Raw genomic sequence first — 14876 nt, 5'->3', positions numbered from 1 at the left:
CGTTGTTCTGAACACAGTACCAAGAGAGACTAAGTGTGGAAAACAAAATTCAAGAGTGCTGTCACAGGAAATTTGAGTTTATTGGATGTTAAGAAGTGGCTCTTAAGGAGTAGTCTAAATAGCTAAAAATTTAAAACAAAGTATAATTTGTAAAGAATAGGATTTCAGGAAGGAACATAAGCAAAAGGAAGGTTAAATTAAATCAAGTCAAAAGAAAAGAAAATAACTTTATTTCCTTCAGTTTTATTTTATTAATTTTTTTTGTATTAAGTTTATACTTATCCTAAGGATAACAAATAGTTTTTAGACTTACGAAATGCTAAATCAATGGGGAAAGTGGAATGTCTCTCCCATGGTATGTGTAAAGTCATGGACATTATTATGTCCCAAACAAACACATCTGAAGGAAATGTCATTGCCTGCACAACCTTGAGCACTTGGTTTCTGAACTTGACCAGCAGCAGCACTGATGTGTTTCCGTGAGGCAGAGAATTACATGGATAACACATATAGAGGGAGATTGCCACACCAGAGATTAGATTCATCCAGGTGGAGAGGGAATGCCTATTACCAGACAAACTAAGGAAACCAGTGAGGTAATACAGGAGTCCCTTGTGTCTCTTGTGCTTGCTAGGAGAAAGTAAGGACTGCAGATGCTGGAGATCAGTGTCGAGAGTGTAGTGCTGGAAAAGCAAAGCAGGTCAGGCAGCATCCAAGGAACAGGAGAATCGATGTTTTGGGCATAAGCCTTTCATCAAGAATGAGGCTTGTGGGTTGGGGTTGGGGGGGAGGTAGCTGGGAAAGTGATTGGTGGATGAAGGTGAGGGAGAAAGTGATATTTCAGAGGGGGGTCAGTGATGGATGGACCAGAGAGCTGTGCCAAATTGGAGGCTTGGGATCGGGATAATGTGGGGGGAGGGGAAATGAGGAAGCTGTCAGAATCCATGTTTATCCCGTGTGGTTGCAGGTTCCCAAGACGAAATATGAGACTTTCTTCCTCTAGTCACTGGTTGGTAATGGTTTGGTGGTAGAGGAGGCCAAGGACCTGCATGTCTTTGATGGAGTGGGTGGTGGGCTTGGTGGTTGTGGGTGTCCCAGAGATGTTCTCTGAAACAATCTGGAAGAAGGTGTTCTGTCTCCCCGATGTAGAGGAGATCACAGCGGGTGCAATGGATGCAGTAGCTGATATTGGTAGAGATACAGGTGAATTTCTGACTGAAGTGGAAGGATCCCTTGGGACCTTGGATAGGGAGTGGTGTGGATGCAGGTTTTGCACTCTCTGCAGTGGCAGGGAAAGGTGCCAGGTGTGGGCTGGTGGGGGGGGGGGGGCGTGGACTGACAAGGGAATTGCAGATGGAATGGTGTTTTCGGCACACTGATAGGGATGGGGAGGGTAATATATGTCTGGTGTTGGGGTATATTTAGAGGTATGCAGGAGTGGCAGAGGATGATACATTGTATGCGAAGGTTGGTGGAGTGGAAGGTGAGGACCAGGGGGGTTCTGTCCTTGTTGCGTTGGGAGGGGTGAGGTTCAAGGGTGGTGGTGTGTGAAGTGGAGGAAATACGCTGGAGGGTATCATCAACCACATGGGAAGGGAAATTGTGATTGTGGAAGAAGGACGCCATCTGGGATTTTCTGAGGTGGAATTGGTCATCCTGGGAACAGATGCAGCAGAGGTGGAGGAATTGGGAATAAGGGATGGCATTTTTACAGGGAGTAGGGTGGGAGGAGGTGAGTCTAGGTAGCTGTGGGAGTCAGTGGGCTTGTAGTATATGTCTGTGGTTAGTCGCTCCACATTTGATCAACTCTGTCCAGCATACGCAGTCCTCACTATCTGTCAATTTAATCTCTTTCCATGGAGGAGAGGAAACCATCTCATAAAATGAACTATAGGGGCAGAATTGTTCAGGTAGTGGGGCAAAAAAAATGTAACTCCGCATCTCTTTGGCACTTCGTGGACTGGAGGTGAGATTTCAGCCTGGACAGGTGGCTTCTATTGAAACTGCCAGCTGCCCACATTCAATCTACTACTTGCAATGGTAACTAGAGAGATGCTGTGAGGAGCAAGTGCAATGAATAGAGTTGTTTTGAGGCGGGGGGGTAGGGGGTGGTTGCTGGTGTATAGGTGGTGATTTGGTGACCGCATTCGAAAGGCCAGGAGCTGTCCCATCTGCTGAGCCTTCCACCCTACTGCTGTTTGACTTCCTCATCATGGCTAAGCTAGAAGTTGGATTTAAGTTGCTAGTAATTGGGGTGTAGGTGGATGGGACACTATAGCTCTTCCCACTTCCCCACCATCCCATTATATCTGTGGAGAGGTTTGGGAGATAGGGTGGATGGATGGTGGGAAGGGCACTCTGGGAATTCTTCCAGCTCCTCCTGCCTGCAAACTCGTCAGTGGGATCCCTTAACTTTTCTGCCCCAGTGTCACTGATTAATGAAGGGGTTAGGAGTAAGTTACTTGAAAGCCGACCATCAGTAATTGAAATTGGTGGCTTTCTTCAGTCCACCATCACTCATGTAAGGTGTAGTCAGAGGCAAAGAATTTCCATGTGCTGGAACAGAGCAGCTATGCGAATGAGCGTTTAGTAGCTTTGTTAAGTACAAGATGTGCAATCTTCAAAAGTTTGAGGATTTGAATTTAACACAAATGCATGGGAGCAGAAAGTAAGAAAGTTTCCATGATCTTTAAGGCATAATAGCATAATTGATGAACCTGAATGCTGAGAACAAAATTCATGCCCTGATTAAATAACTAAGTAGCACTGATTGTTTTGACTTCAAATATACTTGAAAGCTATTTCAGTTAAATCTTAACAATATACTGTTTGCATCCTGCTAGGAAAATGTAAAATGCATTGAAGCCCCACAATCAATTATCTTGTGAATAGTGAGCCACTTTCACTCCTTGTTACAATCCAAACATGATATAAGAGTTGCCAAAGGAAAAACATAAATGGACCACATTATTTGTTCCCAAATAATGTTCATCCTGAACCTGGCAGAGGAATAAGTGTGCAATACAAAGTCCGACTGAAGAAGGTATTGTTATAGAAAACATTGTGATACAATAATACACTTATACTAATTTCAAGAAGGATAGGAACACTCATTCTCTGCTTGGTACAAATTCAGAAGGTCGTATCTTCATAACTGTAGACTTTAATGAATACCACCATCCATGCCAAGTATACCAAACAATTCCATCATCTGTTTTTGAAGAGAAAGGTCCTCTCTTGTAATAATGTCCATTCAGGTTAGCAGAGTGACATCTGCAAAATTCAAAATGAAAAATCATTTAACAAATGGAAATATTAAAGAAATTGGCATTTCATGACCGTAACTTCTATTAATATATTTCCCTGATTAATGTAGTGCAGACAGTCTGTATTTCAAAGTAACACAGACTACCCTATCTAAATTGCAGCCTTAAAACGTAATGATGAATAAATTACTGCTTATAATAATTTAATTTATACTAATAGTAGAATGTAGCATAATTTCCATTATATCTTATTTTATTTCCTAAATCTATCTGTGATTATAATAGGTTGCTCTGTTTGTTACTATTCTTTCTCTCATTCTTTTTCTCTATACATCTTTTGTTATTGTGACAATTGGACTTATGAATACTGGTTGGTTGGAGATGGTGTTGATTTTTCAGTTCCTTGGATGCTGCCTGACCTGCTGTGCTTTTCCAGCACCACTCTTACTCAGTGATATTTTAGCAGGTGGAGGGAAACCTGTGACTTGGATGCACAAGATCATTTTTGATTATGAGCATTTTATATAGCCTAAAGATTGTCAAGTTTTTGGAACTGGGTTCCACTTTCACTGTTTGAGAACATCTGTAAACAGATTAATTCCAGTCTGCAGAGCTCTTTGTGATATGGATTGCAGGTCTTAGCAAGTTCCCTATATATTGGCTTTTCTAGTGTTAGAAGTCCATGTACGAAAGTCCAAATATCATATCCCATTGATAGCGAGTATTTCTTAACATTTGTTCTTCAGATGCAGACCAGACTGGTGAGGCAGAAGGAACATCTCCTGGATCCATGGGCAGATCTCCTCCAGTCTTTGTTTCTACTCCTCTGCTACTGCATACCTTTATTGGAGCCGACACAAATATGGAGTAATCTGATTTGCCTCACCAACCTATTCCCAATCCTCCAGATTTCCCTGTCTATATGTTCATGGTTCTGGCCATTAGCTGAGAGTTGTTGACAGCAAAGCAAATAGTTTTTTCTTTTTCCAAAAACATATGTGTGGAGGTGCAGCATCCTAGGAAGCGGAGACAAAGACTGGAGGAGGTCTGCTTATGATTGACAACAGCTACCAAAAGTACCTTGGAGGCCAGAGCACTTATCTTACCTCTTCCTCTTATCTTACCTGTTTGGTCTGCATCCGAAGAGCAAATGTTTAGAAATTTTCACTGTCAATCGGATATGACATTGAATTTTCTCAATGACCATGAGCATTTTCCTGGAGTAAGTTGGTCATGAGTGCAAGCGAAAGGCAAGGAATTAACATTGAGCTGATGCTATAGATTTCTTTTGTCAGCTTTATACATGGCCTTTTGACACTAGAAAAACCAATATACAGGGAACTTCCTAAATCCTGCAGTCCATATCACAAAGTGCTCTACAGAGTGGAATTAGTCTGATTACAGATGTTCTCAAATGATTTAAGTGGAGCCCAGTTCCAAAAACTTGATAATCCTCTGGCCGTATAAAATGTTCGTATTCAAAAATGATCTTGTGCCTCCAAGTCACAGGCCGCTAAACCATCACATCATTAACTCACCCAAGTTATTGAAATAATGTCCAAGACCCATTCTGGACTCAAAATCAATCCCAGATTTATCTTTACTTCTTAGCGTCCATCCGCCCTGTCCCATACCACTAGGTTACCTCATTTGCTGAAATCAAATTGAATATCATTTTTTCCCAATTGTAATATTTTTTTCATAGATTGCAACTGACATGAACATTAGTAAACAGAATTTTTGCTAATGAATGTTGGGACTTCTAAAGTTTACTTTAATATTTTTAAAGATAGGTGCAGTGCATTGAGAAGTAAAATTCGTCCATCATCAAGGAGAAGGTACTGGGAAAGCTGAAAGTCTGAAGGTGGATAAATCACCCAGACCCAATGAACTACACAGAGGAAATGAGGACTGCAGATGCAGGAGATCAGCATTGAGAGTGTAGTGCTGGAAAAGCACAGCAGGTCAGGCAGCATCCGAGGAGCAAGAGAATTGATATTTCGGGCAAAAACCCTTCATCAGGAATGAGGCTTGTGGGCTGGGGGACTGAGGGATAAATGGGAGCGGGGGTGGGATTGGATGGGAAGGTAGCTGAGAATGTGATAGGTAGATGAAGTTGAGGAAGAAGGTGATGGGTCAGAGAGGTGGGTTGAGCAGATAGATGGAAAAGATGATGGACAGGTCAGGAGGGCAGTGTCAAGTTGGAGGCTTGGGACTGGGATAATGTGGGGAAAGGGGAAATGAGGAAACTGGTGAAATCCACACTTATCCCGTGTGGTTGCAGGGTTCCAAGGCAGAATATGAGGCTTGAGGGAGGGCTTTAAAGATCAATGGGATGGGGGTGGGATTGTCTCAGCTATCTTCGCACCCCCCAACCCCACCCCCATCCCATTTATCTCTCAGCCCTCCCAGGTGTCAGATCCTAAACGTTTGGCAATGGAGGAGGCCCAGGACCTGCATATCCTTGGCAGAGTGGGAGGGGGAGTTGAAGTGTTCCACCACAGGGTGGTGGGAGTTGGTTGGTGCGGGTGTCCCAGAGATATTCTCTGAAACAATCCACAAGTAGGTGTCCTGTCTCCCCTGATCTTCAGGACATGGTTGAAAAACTTCAGGGCAGAGTAAGAGTAGATGACCTGTGGAGCAGTGAGAGAGGGGCGCACTGAGATCCTTGCAGAGCGAGGAGGATAACTTCTTCAAGGTAGGCATCCTTGAAAGAGCCTTCACAATAGAGTTGAAATCAATTAGGAGAAAGTGAGGACTGCAGATGCTGGAGACCAGAGTCAAGAGTGTGGTGCTGGAAAAGCACAGCAGGTCAGGCAGCATCCAAGGAGCAAAAGAATTGACGTTTCGGGCATAAGCCCTTCATCAGGAATGAGGCTTGTCGGCTGGAGGACTGAGAGATAAATGGGATGGGGGTGGGGTTGGGGGGGTGCGAAGTTCGCTGAGACAACCCCACCCCCATCCCATTGATCTTTCAGCCCCCTCCCCCCAGCCCACAAGCCTCATCCCTGATGAAGGGGTTATGCCCAAAATCTCAATTCTCCTGCCTCTTGGATGCTGCCTGACCCAATGGACTACACCCCAGAGTTCCGAAAAAGATAGTTGACAAGATTCTTGAAGTACTGTTGGTTATCTTTCAGGATTCAGGGAGGGTTCCAGATGACTAGACAATGGCTAAAGTAAAGTTTAAGAAGGGGGAGAGGCAGAAATCAGAAAATTATAGACCAGTTAGCCTCACTTCAGTTGTTGAGAAAATTTGAAGATCCAGTATTAAGGAGAATATTTCAGAGTAATTGGAAGTGCCTGGTAAAATAGACTGAATCAGAACAGCTTCATAAAGGGGAGATCACGCTTGACAAATCTGTGAGAATTCTTTGAGGAAATAACATGCAAGTTAGACACAGCCAATGGACATCATGTATTAGGATTTCAAGAAGGCTTTTGACAAGGAACCATACAGGAGACTGCCAAATAAAATAAGAGTCCATGATGTTAGGAGCAAGGTACTAGCATGGATAGAGGTTTGGCTGACTGGCAGAAGGCAGTGAATGGGGTAAAGGGATTTTTTTTCAGGTTGACAACTAGTGAATAGTGGGGTTCTGCAGGGATCAGTGTTCATGTTATGTATTAATGATCTGGATGAAGGAACTGAGGGTACTGTTGCTAAATTTGCAAATGACATCAAAAGTAGGTAGAGGGACAAATAGTGTTGAGGTAGCAAGGAAGCTACAGCAGGACTTTGATAGGCTATAAGAGTGGGCAAAGAAGTGGCAGATGGAATAAAATGTGGGTAAGTGTGAGGTTATGCATTTTGGTAGAAAGATCATTTTCTAGATGGGGAAAGGTTTCGGAAATCTGAAGTACAAAAAGTCTTAGTTCAGAATTCTCTTCAGGTTGACATGTAGGTTCAGTTGGCAGTTAGGAAGACAAATACAATGCTCGCGTTCATTTTAATGGGGTTAAAACACAAGAACAGAGATACTACTGCGGCTGTACAAGACTTTCGTCAGCCTGCATTTGGAATATTGTGAGCAGTTCTGGGCCCCATATCCAAGGAAGGGTGTGCTGGCATTGGACGGGTCAAGAGGAGGTTGACAAGAATGATTCTGGGGATGTCATATGAGGAGCAGTTGAGGACTCTGGGTCTGTACTCAGTGAAGTTTAGAAGGATAAGGGTGGATCTCATTGGAATTTACAGAATACTGTGGGGCCTGGATAGATGAAGAAGATGTTTCCACTCGTAGGAGACACTAGAACACATGGGCACAATCTCAGAGTGAAGGGATGACTCTTTTGAACTCAGCCAGAGTGTGCTTAACCTGTGGAACTCATTGCTGCAGAAGTCTTTGGAGGCCACATCATTGAGTGTATGTAAGACAGAGGTGGATAGGTTCTTGGTTAGTAAGGGGATTAAGGGTTATGTGGGAAGAAGGCAGCAGAATGGCATTGAGAAAGATATCAGCCAATGGTGGAGTAGGCTCGATGGGCCAAATGGCCTAATTCTACATAGGAGAATTCTGCTCCTATATATTATGCTGTTATGGTCTAAATTGTTGTGGTGCTTTAATCCTTGAAACATCATCGTTTCTGTTTGGCATTACAAATTCAATTGTACATGGCCCTATTTCAAGCAGCAATAAATGTTCTGATCAATAATTCGCTCTTTGAGTGGTTTTCAGGAACTTTGTGTTTTTACCTTGCATGGATGATAATTCAGTGCTTGCTGAATTCAGAAACTAAACAGCAGTTAAAATCATGTCAGTGCCTCATATCCTGCAGACACCTTTATCCGGTTGGATATCTCTGGTATCATTTCCTGGAGAAAGTTAGGTTTAGTTTCATGCATTCTACTTTGAGTGTACAAAGTGGAGGAAGGAACATTTAGCTTACATGTAGATGTTCAACTCCACAGTTTCAAATTTCACAGATTCCTGAAGAAGGGCTTATGTGCAAAACATCAATTCTCCTGTTCCTTTGATGCTGCTTGACCTGCTGCGCTTTTCCAGCAACACATTTTTAAGCACCACAGTTTCAAATAAAAGGCTCAGTTTGAGTGACTCCCCTATTTGTCAATTGCAAAATTACCTGCTAATGTAGTGTGGACAATTGTCATTGCTGGTTTAATGGATAGGAATTATCCTGTTTAAAAACGAGTAACAGTAAAGTCTTTCACATTCTGGTCTAGCACTAATGCCAGTAATATGTGAACTATTGGTGAATGCATTCAGCAAGAAAAATAACTAATCTTTCACAAACCTGTTATACCACCAACCACCTTTGTCTTCCTTTGCACAGTTTCCCTCATAGCGGTCATTATCTCTGTCCTTTGTGCTGAACCTCATGCCATTGTGGTTGGCCCACCATGCAACTTCTGGATGAAACGTACCACTCAGTGAGTCTCCTGCAGTTCCAGAATAGTCACCAAAGGTTAACTGGTATGAATTCTGTGAAGGAAACATAAGCAATGTAGATGTGGGTTTGTTTAAATTAATGTGTTCCTCCAAAGCAGCGTCCATCATTAAGGATGGTATCAAAGTTCTACCTTTTACCATGTGAGACCATTGTGTTCTGGTGTACTGCTGTTGGCCCATGAGTTAGACTTCTTGGTTTAATGAATGCTGTTTCTCAGGACAAGGATTTTAAAAAAAGGAAACAATTCAACAATTTGGTACAATGTGTGTCTGCAGATCGCAAGGTTGTATCAGGACAGACAAAACTGTAAGTTGTCAGGCTGATCACCTGACCGAAGAATAATTTTGTTCACAGAATTGGATGCAGAGAATGATTCTTGCCGTTGAAAGAGTAGGCTGAAAGTTCACCTGACATGGGCCTATTTTGATTGACATCTGAAAATTGCTGACACTTTGATGTCCCCAGACAGCTGACTCATGGAGTGGACTGAAAGACATGATCATTGCATCCTTCCAGTACATGATGAAGATTGAGCAGGGCTGTGATTTGGCTCTGAGGGAGCATAGTGCTGCTCTGGAGAAAGGTTAATTAAATTGGAAGAGAGTTTTTCAAATTTGACAGCATTTTATGTATGTAAATTGTTGCCTTATTTGTTTAGCCATTACATGAAATGGTGCATTAGTTGGACAATATCTGGGTTCCTTGAATCCACAAAAAGAGCTGCAACATCTTTGACAAGGTTTCTGTTTCAATCACTTAACATCACTTATTCCTTCTCAAAGTTTGTTAAAAGATTTGGTTATTTTTCCCTTGACAATTTAAAAACATATTTCCAGTGCACTCATGCAAACAGGTACAACAATATGAATTACAGCAAAGCAAAGATCAAAAGATACAATTATAAATTTGATTAACTCAGTCACTTAATAGTCCTCACCTGCTCATTTTGCACTCTGAAACTCCTATATTGGGCATTACGGTTTTCGCCATCCCAGTCAGTAAGATCAATTTTCAAGTTATAGTTTCCTGATAGAAAAATATGAAAAACTTAAGTTTTCATCTATCTGTCGGGTTAGTTTGTCAAATGACAACCCTGAATAACCTTGGTTGTTTCACTGTTTAAACGGTGTCCCCACTTCTAGATTCCTCCATAAGAGGAAATATCCTTCAAGGATCTACTCTGCCAAGCCCCCTTGGAATCTTATAGGTTTCATAAGATCTCCTCTCATTTTTAGAAACTCCATTGAGCAGAAGTCAAACCCACTCAGCCCTTCTTCATGAGACAGCGCCTTCATCCCTAGAACCAGACTAATGAACCTTCTGTAAGTTGCTTTGGGTGCAAAGTTATTGTGTATCCTTCCTGCAGTAAACACCAAGCTGCTATACTCGAAGTGCAGCCTGACCTGTTCCGTGCACAGCTGTAGCCAAACTTCCCACTTTTATACTCAATCCAACTTGCAATAATGTCCTAAATTCCATTTGCCTTTCTAATTATTTACTGTACCTCCAGGCAAACATTATGATTCATGTACAAAGATACTCAAATATTTGTATGGTAGCATTCTGCAGTCTTTCACCCTCAGATTTTCCCATATTATTTGATGTGATTTGATTTATTATTGTCACATGTAGCTAGGTACAGCAAAAAAGTTGTGTGTGTGGCACAGGCAGATCATACCATACAAAATGCATTGGGATAACAGAACAGAGTGAAGAATACAATGTTACGGCTGCAGAGAAGATGCACAAAGAGTGAGATCAATAGTTAAGTTTAAAATTTGGGAGGTCCATTCAGATGTCTGATAACAGCATCTGTTGGTATGTGTGTTTTTGTATCTTCTGCCTGATGGAAGAGGTTGGAAAAAGTAATAACCTAGGTGGGAGGGGAGTTTGATTATGTTGGCTGCCTTCCCAAAGCAGTGAGGATGTGTAGACGGAGTCAATGGATGGAAGGTTAGATTGCATGATGGGCTGTGTTTACAACTCTCTGTAGTTTCTTACCGCCCTAGGAACAGCAGTTGCCATACCAAGCTGTGAATGCATTCTGTGGTGCATCTATGAAACTTGTTACAAATATTTATGTACATGCTGATTTTCTTTGGCCTCCAAAGGAAGTGAAGGCATTGTTGGGCCTTCTTGACTGTGGGTGTGCCAGAACAGATTGTTGGTAATCATCACTCACAGGAACTTGACACTTTCAACAATCTCCACCTTACCACTGTTGATATAGGCTCTTTGAAACCCCTTTCTTTCGTGCCTAACTTGATATGATTCAAAAGACGTATCTACAATACTGTGTTTCCCTTCATCAAATTCACCACTGCATTTCGTAAATAGTTGAGGTCCCAGCACTGATACCTTCAGCAGTTCATGAGTTATACTGGAGTAGTTATCCTTCATCCATGCTGGTATATCAGCCCAATATTATGACGTCACATCTTGTGCAGTATTGTTTTATGTGGCATCTTAGCGAATCCAAAGTTACTAGATGCACTAGTTATCCTCTATCCACCTTTGCTGGTTAACATTGTCAAAGAACTTCAATAAATTTATCTGAATAAAATTCATTTAATGAAACTATGACTCTGCCTGATTATTATGATGTTCTAAGCGTGCTAACAACTATCTCGTTCATCATGGATTCCAGCATTTTGTAAATAACACCTCCTAGATAACTAGCATGAGGTTTCCTCTCTCTTGAATTTGTGGTTTTCAAAGCTGCTGGAATCTTTCCAGAATATCAGAGATTTTGCAAGATTCCAACCACTGCACCAAGTGGTTGCACGGCTATGTTGGTTCAGTTGGCTGGACAGCTAGTCTGCAATACAGAGTGGCGCTAAGAGCATGGGTTCAATTTCCACACTGGCTGAGGTTACAGTGAAGGGTTTTCCTTCTCAAATTGTTCCCTGACCTAAGGTGTGGTGACCCTCAGGTGAAATCACCTTCAGTCATCTCTCTTTCCAAAGAGACAGCAACCTGAGAGTTGGTCTGGTAAGAGTTTAGTGATTTTTCTCTCCATCTTACTGTTCTGAATTCATGTGTTCAAGCTGTATAACTGATTTTCAACATTTTGAGTTCTGTTTTTCAAGTTGGTGCTGCCAACATTTGTGGTTCATAAAATTCTAGGGCACTACAATACAGAAACTTAAGATAGCACCAACTTTTGTTCTAGTGAACTGGCACCTACACTGCTCTTGTACTATCTGCTGCAAACTACTTGTATAATGTGTCTTACCACATGCAGAGTCCATCTCAATCTTATTCTCTAAATCAGGTACATAGACAGTATCTGACCTGGTGACTCCAAGTGTAAAATCAAGTGATGATTTTTCTTCACCATGAGTGTCTTGTTGGTCTTTTATCAGTTGCTATTCCTCCATTGCACTGCCAGGTATCAGTCCTTTGGTATCTGAGAGTTTGCGGTGAGGTAAGGTGGGTTGGGGAGTGGGGGACACGTGGGGAGCAAGAAGTGCATGCTCAAACCATTTGAAGTTTGCAAATTAGAAGCTACTGTGGGGTGAAGGTACCTGGAATGTGAAAATACAGTCAACTCAAGGGATTTAACTGTCATTGGCTGTGGTTTCAGCAGTGGATGGTTTGATCTGTTGAGCACCATCTCCTCCATGAAATGTACATGTTGCTGTACCTGTTTACATTCTGCTGCCTTTATTATATGCCTCTAACTCTTTAAGAGAGAGGAAAGCACCAGTGAATGTGATAAGTTTGGTCTTGTCAATGTTGAATAACTGGCAGTGTATGCAAGATATGAGGTAGACGAGAGGCTTGCTATGTATGTGAGCATGAGGTAAAGCTTTGAAGATTACGTAGGTTATGATTGAAGAGATTAGTAGCTGAGAGATTGATCCAATGAGCAATGGGAGAGGTAGGAGGTATAGTTGTAAGAAATGCATTTGAACACATGTTCACTGACCTTGATCACTTGCCTGAAGTTATTGAATTATTTTAGTTTTTCACATCAAGCTCCTTAGAGCTTGACTCCTTACATCGACTGTCACAGATATTCTGCCTCACTGCCTTCTGAAAGGCAGTGAGTAAAGAGGGAAAGGTCACCCATGAGTTCTGTGGCAAAGGAATTTGTGAAGGATTTCAATGGGATGGCATAAAAAGAAAGGCTGATATTTGTACCCATTGATTGCTTCATGCATTGACAGGCCTTTCTGTGTACAATGTTTAGGAACATGGAGAAATTCAGCACCATCTTGTTTGAGGGTTTTGCACCAAGCTTAGGTTCATACTCTCCAGTGTTGAAATCGTGACCCTGTAACCACTTGTGGATGCATCCATTGTGCAAAGCCGATTGGTAATGACTTAAATTTCATTGCAGAAACCAGCCAATATTTGGATGCTGCAGTGGGATCTCTGACTACTCTCCTACAAGCTCAGCTTGGAACTACCATGAACAGATTGCTGTCACCATAGTTATGAACACCAACATTCAAAAGGGGTTTGTTAGGTTTCATAGAAAGTATGGTGCTCAAACCTACTGTCCTCTATCAGGATGACAGCTCAACCTCCCCCTGTATCTCATCACCAGATCATCCTTTACTTACACATGGAAAGTCCTTGATACTGATCCAGCTCCCTCAAAGTCAGCTCGCAGAGTGAACAGGATGTCTGACACGCAAGTTTTTAATCAGTCAGCCAGTGCTCCCTGATCAGCCCAGGTGAACAGCTCCAATCAGGGAACACATATTCTATGAAGTCCACCTGGCTGAACTTGTTACAATCACTGCACTGACCTCTGACTATACAGTGTACACGAACACCAACTAGTCACCAAAAGACATGACCCACTATCACTAGTATCCTTACATACAGACAAAGAAGGACTTAACTTTGACTGGACAACACATCCATCATAGGATAGCCCAAACAGAGACACGCACGGGAATTCTTAGAGCCTGGCATTCAAACCGGAACTCCATCAACAAACACATCAATTTAGACCCCATCTACCATCCTCTGAGAAAATGAATCAGAAATGATATTACCCACCTTAAGAGACCAAGACACATAAATAGAAAGTGTGACATAACACCAGCACTTCACCGGAGACTCACTGATGATGTTACCTAGCATGGTGCCGAAAAGTCTGAAAACAAATCTACTAGCGCAGCAAGCAAACTTACAACCAGAAAACTTCTCTCTTCCTGTCTGCCATTTCCAACAGGGATTGCAGTGTAATGTCAGTGTCAGAACATTTGGGAACATGCCACTGCACTGTCACATCACAATTTACTCTTCTTCCTATTCAGAATCACTGAACAAACTATTCCAGCAAATAAGATGCAAGTGAGTTGCAAGCTAACTTGAAGTGTGGCATAAATTTGAGTGCCTGGTGAGGCATGCATGTAACCAATAGCACAGTTGGCTTGAGCAGTATCTAGGAAATCTGCAAATTAACAGGCAGCGTGAAGTTGGTCAAGCAATCTAAAGGGGCCAAATGGTCTAAGCCTGCTTTTATTTAATACAGGTAGTTCTTCTATAACACAATGGTTGTGTTCTTGTGAAACCTCACATTTTAGAAAAATTGCACTTTCAAAACAGCGCTTAAAGTGTTGGTGATGTAATTTTGTTGCAGCTAACACATGTTTTAAATGTTCATGCTTTAGAAACAGTGTCCCCAGTCCGTCAACCGCATGACAACAAATTTGCGGTAACGAAACACATGTCATAGCAGAACAACCTGTATGTCTTTATGGTTGCATCACAAGGAATGTATGGAGATGAAGTACTCATCATAATCTCCAAACCTATTTGCAGCTTTTATCAACTTCTTGGCCCTCTCCCAAACCAAGTATCTCCATTGTCCTCCAATAATTATAATGGATTATACATGATTTTAAATTTGCGATTTATAAAACTTTTGATTGCCAAGGGTGATGTACGTTTTGCATGCAGCACGGTGTCTTTAACTGATGCTTATGTTATCCTTGTAACTGGGTCAGGGATCCCACAATATTGAAAAATCCAATAGATGATTTTTACAGCTCACCAATATATACAAATATTACATTCATAGAAACTTCAGTGTCTGCACTAACATTGAGTTATTTGTTTACAAGCAGTAGTCTGTTTCCATCAGAATGCCATGTTTCAAATGACCAGAGTTGAGATGGAGTCTGAGATCTTTACATCCTCAGGTCACATGCTATGATGATATCCTGCACATGTCTC

General features: G+C 41.8%; 1 protein-coding gene across 1 annotated transcript in view; it reads right to left on the bottom strand.

Annotated features, from left to right (window-relative positions):
* Positions 1 to 227: 227 nt before the first annotated feature.
* The window catches only part of fgl1 (fibrinogen-like 1), a 33873-nt gene continuing 19224 nt past the window's right edge, over positions 228 to 14876 (bottom strand). The window contains exons 6-8 of the mRNA XM_060823976.1: positions 9616 to 9704; positions 8523 to 8710; positions 228 to 3273 (exon numbers count right to left, since the gene is read on the bottom strand). Coding sequence (XP_060679959.1) covers positions 3111 to 3273; positions 8523 to 8710; positions 9616 to 9704 — 440 coding nt within the window. The 3' untranslated portion in view covers positions 228 to 3110. The remainder of the gene's footprint in view (positions 3274 to 8522; positions 8711 to 9615; positions 9705 to 14876) is intronic.

This window comes from Hemiscyllium ocellatum, chromosome 1 (genome assembly GCF_020745735.1).
Source record: "Hemiscyllium ocellatum isolate sHemOce1 chromosome 1, sHemOce1.pat.X.cur, whole genome shotgun sequence".
Lineage (NCBI taxonomy): Eukaryota > Metazoa > Chordata > Chondrichthyes > Orectolobiformes > Hemiscylliidae > Hemiscyllium > Hemiscyllium ocellatum.
The sequence above is the reverse complement of the archived record's forward strand: the minus strand, read 5'-3'. Positions and strand labels throughout refer to the sequence as shown.